General features: G+C 38.6%; 1 protein-coding gene across 1 annotated transcript; it reads right to left on the bottom strand.

Moving 5' to 3' along the window:
- Window positions 1-2297: 2297 nt before the first annotated feature.
- esm1 (endothelial cell specific molecule 1) lies at window positions 2298-11633 on the bottom strand. The gene is made up of 3 exons (XM_003216214.4): window positions 10890-11633; window positions 6111-6266; window positions 2298-4677 (listed from the first exon to the last, which is right to left on the bottom strand). The coding sequence occupies exons 1-3, from the start codon at window positions 11188-11190 to the stop codon at window positions 4577-4579; spliced, it is 558 nt and encodes a 185-aa protein (XP_003216262.2). The 5' UTR covers window positions 11191-11633; the 3' UTR covers window positions 2298-4576.
- Between the last annotated feature and the right edge of the window lie 1623 nt (window positions 11634-13256).

Genomic DNA, 13256 nt, shown 5'->3' with positions numbered 1-13256 from the left:
TTACCTAGCTGAAGGGGGGTTGACTGAATGCCTTTTGAGGGTATCTTCTAATTCTTTCCTTTCCCTCCTCCTCCCTCTCCCCTGGCTCTGGCTGGGGCCACTGTTTGGGGCACCGCCATGGGGGTGGTGTGAGGCAAAGAGGCAAGGATGGCAAAGAGGAGGAAGAAGATGATGGTGGGGCTTCAGGATTGGGCTGGATGCCTTCCAAGTGGCTGCACTGCTCTAGATGTTGATCCCACTGCCTCCACCACCACCACCTCCAGGGATGGGCCAACACAGTCCTTCCAAGAAGATGCAAAGCAGCCTTTGTTTGTGGGGTTGAGAAGCGCCTCACCTGTGGATTACAGGCAACACTACAGTATGTGGCGAAACACACTTTGGAGGGCTCTGCAGTAGACTCTCATTGAACCCATCCCCCCATCCCCCGATTTGGCAAAGGCCAGATAAATGTCGTTTCTAGTTACTTGAAAGTTACTATTCAAAATAATAATAATAATAAAACTTTATTTATACCCCTCCACCACCTCCCCAACAGGGACTCGGGGTGGCTCAAAACTACTCATATTCCTCATATCCAATGAGATAGTTGTTGTAGTTTAAAAGAAACAAAACATTTTGTCAAAAAATTTTAAAATACCAAAAATCGATAGATGTATGAATGATTATCGAACTTGGGGAGGGGGATGATTCCCTGGGAGTTCAGTTCTGCCACAGTGAAGAGGTTAGGAAAAAAGGGAAACCCAATAGACAAAGAGAAAGTGCCAGCTCTCTCTCTCTCTCTCTCTCTCTCTCTCTCTCTCTCTCTCTCTCTCTCTCTCTCTCTCTCTCTCTCTCTCTGCATATACATATACGTATACATACACACACACATACACATATATGATGGTTATCATATATTTCATATATACAAAACAGACCTGGTGCTTTCTCTTTGTCTACTGGTTGTCCCTTTTCTTTTTTCCTAACTTCTTCACTGTTGCAAAACTGCATAATCGAACTCCCAACCCCAATATATTCTGTTTCTACAACTGAGCCCCTGCTGCACAGATTAATTAGACCCAAGGTTATCAAATATCATAAATTATATTATGTAGTGCTTATGTGACTTTGGACTATGTGGCTGTTTTGAGAAACAACATGGATTCTTCTAGTGGACTCCTTGCTGAGAGCCAGATTGCCAGCAACCCCCAGGACTCATTCAGGACTTTGTTTACCCACATGATTGACTTTCCAGTTTCCCAAGCCTCACTCTTTGTGTAGAGATTATTCCAAGTTTCCGAAGTCCAATAGTGCTAAATACAGATTCTTTTCAGTCTTGACAATGGGGCCCACACACTCAGAGGCAGACACAGAAACAAACCTTTAATTTTGAACCCCACCAATCCCAGCTATTTTCTCTGTCTCTCCACCCTGATCTATAATGTCAGAAAGAAGTCTCAGCCAATAAGAAGGTGGATCCTAGAAGGCATGTCTCCTGACCAACCAGGAGAGAGTGTGGGAGGTTTGAATAGCTGCCAAACTGTATAAAATGTGCTACACATTTATGTATGAGCTATGTCAGTTCTTTTGGCAATTATGCTGTTCTGCCTTCCTTCTGGCCAGGTGAATAAACCTCTGTTATTGCCTCCAATTCCTCTTTTTCCTTTTCTTCCTCCCCTACAATTGCTGGGGCCACTGTTTGGGCCGCTGCCATGGGATGGGGGGGGAGGCGAGGTGAAAAACTGAGGATGACAAGGAGAAGGATAGCAGGGTCATGGGTTTCAGCTCAGCATCAAGCCCCTGCGTGGCCACCACTGCTGTTGCTCATGCTGGCATTTCCTCCTCCTCCTCCTCCTCCAGGACCAACTAACATGCTTCCTCAAAGCAGCTGCTAGGCAGCCATTTTTGTAGAGGTGGGAACAGTGTGGGGAGCATTTTTAATGCAACACACCCGAGTACAACCGAGGACACATTTGTGTGTTGTGATACACAGTTCTGAAAGTTCTGTGCGAGCTGATGCTCTGTGTCATACTGATGTGGGTGTGTAGCTATAAGAGTGGGCAGATAAAATCCCTGTGTTTTCAAATAGGAATTCTGGTCTCCAGATGAAAATTTTCTTCAGTCCCTAAATTCCTGTCATTACAACTAATGAGATATTGAATCACACTGCTATAGTTGCTGTGTTTTCAGCTCACCCTACATTTTGCTTCTACAGCCTATGATCTAATTTTAGCATAAAAATTAGAGTATAGAAGCATAAATGAGAGGCCTTAATGCTGTATTAAATCTGGTTATCTCAACAAAAATAGGAAAGTAGCAATATTTTTTCTCCATTTTATTGAGCAATGATAATTATAACAACAACAACAACAATAATAACAATAATAACAATATCTTCTAATAACAGATAGTTTATTATATGCACATTCAAGGATCTAGCACGGTCATGAATATTTGGCAAAGGACCGGGACAAAAGAGTTCAATTCATGTAAATATTCACAGCACTATTTCAATAAACTCTCTCATCCTGCCTGCCAAACCACATGAACGGCTTGCTCCCTTTATTTCAACTCAAAATTTCCTGGAGAAGTTTCAAATCTTACTTGTTTTCAAATGATCCATTTACTTAATAGGGAGATTGTTTGCACTCCTGTAATGTTGATTGTGCTGGCAACTCTCATTGTGAACACTTCAGATTCCTAACTCAGCTAAGATATTCAAGCTAGCCTAAATTCTGGTACTGCTGCCAAGGAGAAAAAATTATTTTACTCTTATGGAAGGCAGAGCCATTCCTAATTTTAGTGCTTATACTTCAGTTATCTGTAAAGAACACGGTTTAAATCTAGGAGATAACATTCTGAAACTTTTAAAATCTCATTAATTTCAAAAGGGGAAAATTAATATTTAGGATTGGCTGTCCCAGAACAGTGGAAGTATTGCACAGAAGTTAAGAGCAAACTCTTTTACAGTACATTCTTAAATGGGAAAGTAGTCATTTAAGACGGCTCCCCTTCCTTTTTACGGCTCATTTCCTTTCCAAATATTCTGAATCTTTAATATCTTGATACTCTCAACCACATTGGGAAGAGGTTTATGCAGCTAACTCTCAGCTAAGCATGTATATGATTGTAGCCCAATTCTACCACTGAAATAAATGAGAATGGGTAAATGTTGGATGTAACCATTTAGTATATTGCCATGTTTGTGAGAAATATTTAAAAGCTCGGATCCTCACGTAGCATGTTGTCATGGGTTCAAAACAGACATAAAAGTAGCAGACATTCTTTTTCTTTTTCCAACTTTTGCCCCATGAACATCTAAAGCAAAATGGTGGAGGGTCTCACTTTAAATATAAAAAGAGCCATAAATTGACCACTAGAGGTGTGTGTGTGAACAAACTCATCATTTCACAAAGTCTGCCATTTTTGGTTCTTCAGTATTAGGAGGCTGGACTAGATGGCTCTTGCGATGCCTTCCAACTCTATAATTCTGTGTTTTCTATTTTGTAAAATATAACACATGTATATTGATATTGATGTTGTTGTATGCCTTCAAGACATTTCTAACTTATGGTGACCATAATGCAATGCAATCATGAGGTCTGTGGGGGCTGACAATGTTTGAATCCCTCCCACCTTTCTGTTGATAATAGCAAGGTTTCCTCTTTGATTCCACTTCCCAACAGTCCTGGTGAAGCTCTTTTAGTTCCATATCCCTGGCATTATTCACAATGAGTATTGGCTATAATATTTAGACACAATCAAGAGCCACTGTGATGTATCTGTGTGTAAAACGCTTTTCAAAACACAGCTGCCGCTACTCGTGCTGGCTAAATTGGTGATGAATATTATAAACTGCAGATATCTAGTTGATGGTATTTTGAAAATAAATGAAACACTTCATCCTTTCTTCTTAAAAATTAGCTTTAAGTTTGAGGTTGCACAGAATCCATCCCAATGTAGCTGTTGAGACTGAAGCAGTCTAGCTTTGGACAAGATAGTTGCTTTCAGTCATAATTTGACACAGAAAGTGTGTTTAATGAGAGTGGTAAATGTTAAAAATGTATTAAGGGAACATTTCTTTGAAAATATCTCAGTAATTTTGGCCATGGAATCTAGTAGCATATCTGGAAAGCTGCATGATTACCCCTGCTGATTTTAAGCAAGTTGCAGAATTCAATCAAGAATGTTGGTTACAAACTGCAATTCCTAACTTTTATTATCATACATTTCTTATTTTAAGATGACTGGATATTTTATGCAGGGCTTTCAGGCTTGAGATGGCTGCTGGTTTTAAATTCTTGTATTTTTTTTAATCAACAGTAATTTTACATTCAACAATTCAAAAAGCATTTGCTACCATCATGCATTTACTAGTCAAATTATTACCAAAACATGTTCTAAAAATCATGTGCTGTACACTGTACATAGTCTTATACAGAAAATTCATGTTTCTTTTTCCAGATGATATACAGAATAGATTTTATTACACATTACCAGTTCCTTTGCTGGAGATCTATGGCCTTTAAAGTGGGTTGTTGAATATTAATTATAAGTCTGAAGACAGCATTGGTTTAAAGTCCCGTATAGGTTAATATCAGCGAGGGTTTAGCCATTTCATTACTGGGGAGTGAATGGCTTTTTCATTGACAAAATCTTCTTTTACAGAATTATCATCACCGGATCCCATGTCATTTTCTGCAAATCAAAACAGAGAAAAAAAGAATAGTCACATTTCCTTTTCAGAATCCTATTTTTGGTATTTAACGATTCCTCATATAATAGTCGTATCCATGATTAGACCACCTCCCTGTTTTAAACAGCCTAGCATTCCCTTCCACTCATCCATCCACTCACCCACCCATCTGCTCACTGCATCACTCATTCACCCACCCATCCACTCGCCCAACCATCCATTGATTCATCCATCCACCCACCCACCCCCTTCCAGGTACGCCACATGAAGCACCCCACTTTTTCCAAGAAAACGAGGGACAAAGTGCAACCATTATGTGATGAAATATAATATCTTATAACTAATGATCATTTTGTCATGCATTCATTTCTCTTTTAAGTATGAGAAATTGAACCCAATTACATCTCCCACAAGGCTTCACTACAGATGAACTAAGAACTTTTGAAAATATAAGAAAAGTTTGAAAAGTGTTGATCCTACTGCTAACTATCATTACCATCCCTTTTTGCCAACAAGGACAGCAAAGCCAACTACGCATCACCATTTCCTAAAGACGGAGAAACACTGTTTATTTGCTTACAAAATATTCTTTATAAAATATCCTTAGTTGCAATAGTTGGCTTTTCACTGTGAGAGCTGTTCGACAGTGGAACTCTCTCCACCGGGCTGAGGTGGAGGCTCCTTCTTTGGAGGCTTTTAAGCAGAGGCTGGATGGCCATCTGTCAGGGGTGCTTTGAATGTGATTTCCTGCTTCTTAGCGGGGGGGTTGGACTGGATGGCCCATGAGGTCTCTTCCAACTCTACTATTCTATGATTCTATGATTCAAATTTGGGATGATATTCACTCTACTATTCTATGATTCTATGATTCAAATTTGGAATGAAAAATGGGCAGGATCTGAATGATCACAAACCACTGCTTAAGGGTCACATGCAGCCATGGATTGCAGTTTCTCCTTACCTACTTTTTGTCATGTAATTACACATAATTCTTTCATTTGGAGAGAATTCCAAGCTCCGCTCTAGATCATAGCCCTATGTTATCAGGTCAGAATCAATACATTTCATTTCAAATGCTCCTACAAGTAGGGCACATCATAGATCAGAAATATCTCCAAACATAGTGGGATGGTAGTTGGTAACTGACCCATCCTCCTGAGCTCTCTGGCTATTCTCATCTAGGGGAGGGGAATGCTATTTGTGCCGTGTGACCTCTTCTAAGACCTGCAAACCAGTCTGCCCTTTCAAGTTCTCATCACCAGTGTTTTGGTGTTGTCAGTCAATGACATTGTAGATGATGATGTCATTTTATCCTTTGCCTCAGGAAGTGGGACACTTCTGATGGTAGTGTTATTACACACATCTGAAATACAACTCATGCAAGAGAATGGCCAAATGCTTTATGTCTCCAAGAAATTAGCACTCTCAGATTTACCTGCATGTGAAATTAATTTCCGTCGGTTGGGAGGTTTTGAGACAGCCAGCTGGAAAAATGAAAACTTTAAACACTTCCCAGTCACTCTGTCGCATATGCCAGATGGGCAATTGCATGTTCTTCGGCATTCCAGTCCATATGTACCATAAGGACACTCTGCAAAACAAGAAATGAAATACAATAGGTATCATGAATGCTGGTCCTAACTCTAAAACTTTGTGGTTATCGTTCTACTTCAAGCTACTTAACTTAGACTGTAATTCTGTTCTAAGGTATTTAGGGAGTAAATTCAAAGTGGAACTTTTTTCCAGGTCAATTGCACAAGATTGCACTGTTTAATTCCATTTTTTAAAAATTGCAGAGCAATTGTCTACTCAGAAGTAAGTCCATTTGACTTATTTCAAGCTAAGTTAATAAAAGCCTGAAACTTCTCGGTTAGACCCAATTAAAGCCATTAAATCAATTGTTGAAGTTGTTCAATTGTTGAACATATAAATAAATCTCATTAAGTTAATGTATTTTCTTCAGTTAAGATTAATGGTGAGATTCACTTTTAGAATGGCATCAATGGTTAAGGTATTTCTAACAAATTTTGAAAACTGTTGTTGTGTATTTTCTATCATTGCTAACAAATTGTTGTGTTGTCTCAAACTTTGCTCAGTGTCTCAAAAGGAAATCCGTATAGTCAATACACTTTTTTCCATTACAGTTTCCATGAAGTTTAAGTCAATGGGCTACATGGTTTGGATCAGTGTCCTTATTTTATCCTCATAGCAATCCTGTGAGATAGATCAGGATGAGAGATTGTGACTATCCCAAATATGTTAAGGGATTAGACACTAACTGAGAGAAAGAAGATTATAGCATAAGTCTTCATAGACTTAACTATATTTATCAAATGTATGGGGTGGAGAGCTTAAGAAAATATTTTTATAGCTCTGAATGAGTAGGTGAATAGCAATAAAAATGCAATTCTTGAGAGTGTAGGGATGAAGTGATCTGTTTTAACAATGGTCTTAAGGGACAAGATAATGCCTAAAGCCAAGGTGAGTAGATAACCATGTGTAGAGTGCTAAAGGGCATTGTTGACAGAAAGTAAAGGGCATTATTGGAAAGTGACCTGATGCTGGCTGGGAACCAGAAAGGAGGTGTAATAAAGTAACCAAGAGGTTTATGGGGTTGGGCTATTAGCTAGTGTTATAATATGTGTGGTCTGCCAGAAAACCATTGCCTCTCTTCAACTCACTGTTGATGGACTGGAGTTTGTAGATCTATTCCAATTATGCCACAAACCCAAATCTTAACTCTGCCCAAACATCTACTTGAGAAATGTCATCACTCACAATATTAGAAATATTTTCACTTGCTCAGCCCTCTTTATCATTGAGATAAACAGTGGGCAATGGCACAGGAGGTTGGGTTGGGGACTTTGCTATTGGGTTGGGGGGGCTTGTTATTGGGATGTAGGGATTTGGAGACTTAGGAGAAGCAAACTGTTAGGGTTCTGGGACATTTTAACTTGTCTTGTAGACAAAATGTTGCTTGAAAATTGATCCATTCCTGCTTTAGTTGCAACATCTGCACATTGATCAGTTTTGCTCATTATGAGGCTTTAAAGCAGACTGGCATATTTATCCATTTATATTAATTTATTATAAATACTTATAAACTGCCGTTCCACAAATACCACCAAAGTGTATACAGCTGCTTTAATGAACAGTGGTGCCCTGTGGCTCCGATATCAGTAGGCTGGGGAATTTGCTTTGCCTTTCAGTCCAAACTTAGAAGGAGCCACTCAAAATACTGAGCTCTATACTTAAAATAAATTCAATACCATAGATAGCTCCTCTAAAATTCATTAAAAAAAACCCTCAGCATGAATTTGTCATTTAACAATAAAACAAATCACATTAAAACATTAGCAGTGTTATTTCAATGTAAACACAAACCTTATATTAAACTGATTTATACTGAGCACAATATTTGATTCAGTTATCTCCCTGGGGAGAAAGGCGAGGTAAAAATGATGTAAATAAATAAATAAATTATAGAAGTAACTCTTCCAAAAACATTTACTATCCATTAGAAATAACTATATATTAATATAAATTGTGCAAGAGAGACACTTTCATACTAAACAATTATGGCGCTGTGATTACACTTTAACTGCCATGGCAACATTTTGTGCAGTCCTAATGTTTGTGTAATCCTAGTTTGGAGAATCAGTGGAACTTCCTGTCACAGGTTCTGTCCACTGATTGAACTAACTATGATTCAAAGATACTACCTTTTGGATTTTTTAGGAGGAGGAGATGGGATATGGCGCAGGCTGGTGAGCAGCCAGCTGCAGCCAGCTGCAACAAATCACTCTGACCAAGAGGTCATGAGTTCGAGGCCAGCTCGGGGCCTGCGTTTGTCTCTGTCTTTGTTCTATGTTAAGGCATTGAATGTTTGCCTATATGTGTAATGTGATCCGCCCTGAGTCCCCTTCGGGGTGAGAAGGGCGGAATATAAATACTGTAAATAAATAAATATTTTCAAGCAGTGGATAAAGAATCCCCGGGTATGGAAGCCCAACTGTATGTATTTCACTGAATAAGTTTTGAGTATAGATCAGACATAATTTTACATTAGTCGTTTTGGAATATATGTTTTCTGTGGAAGTAATACATCACATAGAAAATCTGGGCAAATCTATTTGACCAGTTAGTTTACTAGATGCAAGGGAATTAAGTGTATGAGACAACATTTTTTTTAAAGTGTTCAGCCTGTAGTGATACAATGTAGAATTCTACCATCTATCACAAGCTATCATCTCCATAACAGGTCGTCTCTCCAGTGACCCATAAAGCCATATGCAGTTCACGTCCAGGTTATTTGAAGGACCATAATCTCCTGTATGATTTTCTAGGGAGGCTCTGCTCTCTGTCCCACCACTCCAGACCTACATCTGGTGGGAACATGCTTTTCTCAGTGTCTGATCCCACACTTTCTACTATTACCATATAACTGCAAGCAAATAAAGGCTTTTTCATACTGGGAAGCCTTTGAGAACCTTTTTTATTAGAAGAAACAGGCTTTTTATGTCTTAGAATTTTAGTTGCTGTTGTTGTTAACTGGTTTCAAATTTTATGATGACTTAATAACTATTTAGCTTTTATACACTACTGTATTTCTGCTGTTTTAAGATGCACTTTTTTCGCTATGTGAACATCTCTAAAAATGAGGTGCATCTTAGAATCGCAGGTGTATCATATATATATATATATATATATATATATATATATATATATATATATATTTGTGATAATGGTACTGAAATTAGGGTGCATCTTGCAATCAATAACATCTTATAATTGAAGAAATGTATTAATTTTTAACTCTGTTTTAATTGTTGTATGCTGCCTTGAGTCCCAAATTTGAGGAAACAAAAGGTAATACTAATATAATTATGTTAAATATGAGAGAGAAGCTACTGGAGCTACATTGCTGACAAAAACACAAGTACATCTATACTGATAGATGTAGTGGTTTTATTTGCACAGGTCTTTTGTACATAGTTTCAATTGTGAACTATTGACAAGGGGGTACCTATCATAATATTCATGGTATGACATTTTAGCCTAGGTCTACGCTTCTGAGATTTTTCTTCATGGACCTCCTACTCAATAGTAATGCATTTTTCAATTCAAAGTGTGTCTTTCTCTGTAGATGATGCAGTAGTAGGTAAAGTGCTAATAGTTGAAATCCTTAGCCACAGGTTTCCAGTGACTGCTAAGTGACACTCACTAAGCCTCATCAAACATTTGTAAAACACAAGAACAGCAATGCAAAATCAAGACTTTTGTAGTCAAGTGTTGTAGCCATACAATGCATTTTGGTGGTGTATTTAGAAAATACACCACCAAAACATGAATGCAAGTGTGTCTTCCTACCCATGATCCGCTGCTGTACATCAAATGAATTGATATAAAGAAGCATACTGCCTCAGAAAGTGGATGCAATATAGAGCTATCTTGACTTACAGACATTGATAACCCTTACCACCATAAATGTGTTGTTGTTGCTATCAAGTCAGCTTTAACTTACGGAGAAGTTATGAAGGAGAAACCTCCAAGAGCTATCCTGCTCACGTGTTACAAACTACAGGATATGGCTTCTTTCCATGAGTCAATCCACCTGTAGTATTGTCTCCCATGTTTCCTAGTTCCATACACTATATAAAGCACTATAATCTTTTCCAATGATATCTCATTATATCCTTGAGCTCATGATATCCATAATTTAATTCCCATTGAAAGCTGTTCAAATTGGCAGCCATCGTCAGTTAACAAATAATCTACCTTATAAATTGCAAAACTCAAGGAATTCTGCATGTTAATAACATAAATAATCATATTAAGACGTTTTTCCCATTTCAGAGGAAGCTTACTATCCCAAAAATCATAGAATGACTGCTACCTTTAAATTAAAATATTCCATGAAGGAACCAGATTCAGTCTAATCTTGGATGCTAAGCAGGGTAGCTGTATTTGGGTGGGAGACTGCCAATGAATACCAATTGCTGTAGCTAGGAAGGAATCAGTAAAGCCACCTCTGTGTATTCTTTACCTAAGAAAATGCTACAAAATTAATGAAATCACCATAAATTAACTGGCAACTTGAAGGCACATATGCAGACATTTTCAGGAGCTATCTCCAATTGTGATAGATACATCATCACTAGCATCATCATCATTATTGTCATGATAGGCATCCCATTCAGGGACCATTCTTTACCTTTGCAGATACCAAACTCATCACCAAAATCATCCTCTTCAGAAAAAAATTGACACTTCAGTCCAGGTCCACATTTGACACCATCCATCCCTGCAACGGTCCGGTAGCAAGTCTCCCCCAAAGCTGCAGCACAGACCCTGCAGCAGCCGCAGTCATCCAGCACCATCCGCTTGCAGTGAACTGGGTTTTTACATTCATTGCTGTTGCAAGACTCAGGGCAATCTACTGCATATTTTGCACTCCAGGTAGCTCCAACATACATGGGGACCAGAAATAAAGTGAAGATTAGAAACCCATTCATCTCTTTCGGTGATAAAGGCACTATTCACTCCAGAGAACAGGTTTTAAAAAGTCAGCCCTGAGGTCTTCTCTAGGATGCAGCAGTGAAGAACCCAAAGTAGTAGCTGGAGTTCAGCATACAGGCTTTTGAGCTTTATACAGCCTATTGCCCACAAGGCCTGCAGTCGTCAATTTCCTCAATCTGTCCTCTTGCCAGCCTCCCTTGTTTTACTTTGCGAAATCCAGGATGAAGGTTGGATTAGTGTTGCTACTGCCATCCAGGAATTGAAAAGCCTGAGCTGATGTAATCTGTTATGTTTAGTTGGGTTGTTTTCCAATAGACTGAAAATTCTCTCACATCCGTCTCTCAAATGCTCAAGGGCGTCTGCCAGAAAAGTGCACATAGGGGTGGGATGGTGGGGGGAGAGCAGTAGTAGGTTACACATACCTTCCTTCAGGACAGGAGTAGTTCTGTCATGAGATTTATCCTCTTTTGGAAATCACACTGGTCTCCCTCAAAAGCAACGCTTGCAAAAAAAAAAGGGGGGGGGGGTGTCAGGAAGAGAGATCATATATCTTCACTATATCACTTCTGTGTATTCATCCCACTTCCCCTAAGTTTCTCTAATTGAAAAAATTAATTGTAACTGGAAAAAGAGAGAGAGAACAATGTCTCACCTTTTATAGCTAAAGGAGAATATTAATAGAAATAAAAACAATAATAGGTCAATATTTAGTTAGTTAGATAACTATGGTATTGCATTCAGAGACAAATGTCAAAGATAACAGAATGAGGCAGAAGACAAAGACTTGTGATTTCATCTGAAAATTAATGGCTTACTGTCTTTCAACTCACTTGCCCTTCCCAGAATTTGAGGTTGGAACAATCTGTGGCTCCATTGTTTTCTATCAAGGATAAAATAAGTGTTTCTCAACAATCCAGTCTCCCTGATCTTCATCTCCATTGACTGCATTAGAGATGTTTTCAACTTTCTGTTGAAGAAAGAACCAACACTAAAGGTTCACACATTTCACTCTGCTTGAACGGGTTGCATACTATCAAAGCCATTCCAAGGAAGAGGTGATGATGCAGCTCCACGGAAAACTGACTGAAGAAATACAGTGACATTTCTCCTTATTGAAAACCAGGAGGAGGCCCTCTGTCATTTTGATCATTTCTAATCAGAATTGTTTAACACCATCATGAGAAGTTTTGATCATGGCAGTGATGGAAAGAGACCTGGGAATGTTAGTAGTTTGACCATGGATCCTACTTTGCAGAAAACAATCTTCTATCTCCCTTTTCAGTCCATTTAGATTTCTTTGGAGTCATTCGTGTGATGAACACTTTAATTTCCAGTAAAAAGAAATCTGCCTTTAAGATGAACCACAGAAAGCCAAAACAAGGATCTTGAACCATCAATATTACCTGGACAGCAGGCTGAATGATCAAGAATGTGCATCACCTGGTCATGGTCTTGTTTAGTATGATAAGGCATGTCATGTGTACATGTTCCTGATGTCAACCCTTGAATTTCATAGTATTTTCTTAGGCAAACTTTGAGGTGGTTTTGCCAGTTCCTTCTTCTGAAGTATAGCCTTCAGAATCTTGTCAGTCTCCCATTCAAGTCATATCCAGGAGCAACTCTGCTCAGCTTTCACGATCAGAAAACATCTGATGCCTTTAGGGTATTTCCATCTTTTTAGGTTATATCAATAATTTCCCAATTTGAACATTTTGTGCTGTTCTGTGGCTCATTTTGCCTTCTGTTGATAACTTTCCTTCTTTCCTTCTTTCTTTGGCAATGATAAGTGCCCACCCTAAAAGCAAACGTCTTTTTCTTCATGCTTCTATGCTTTTCCTTTCCTTCCAAAGAAAACTTTTATACATTCCCCATTCTGGGACTTAGTGGATCACTTCAATGAGGCCAGCACAAAATTCATTGTGCACAAAAGGAAGATGTTAACAAGAAAAATATGGGACCCTTGAAAAATAACTTTTCTCCTAGATTGAATTGACCCACACTGACAGCACCTTTAGATATTAACCCCCCAAAAGGCAGGAAAGAAAGCATGAGTGGCTAGTAC

This window comes from Anolis carolinensis, chromosome 2 (genome assembly GCF_035594765.1).
Source record: "Anolis carolinensis isolate JA03-04 chromosome 2, rAnoCar3.1.pri, whole genome shotgun sequence".
Lineage (NCBI taxonomy): Eukaryota > Metazoa > Chordata > Lepidosauria > Squamata > Dactyloidae > Anolis > Anolis carolinensis.
Note: the sequence above shows the minus strand (reverse complement) of the source record. Positions and strands in the feature narration are given on the sequence as shown.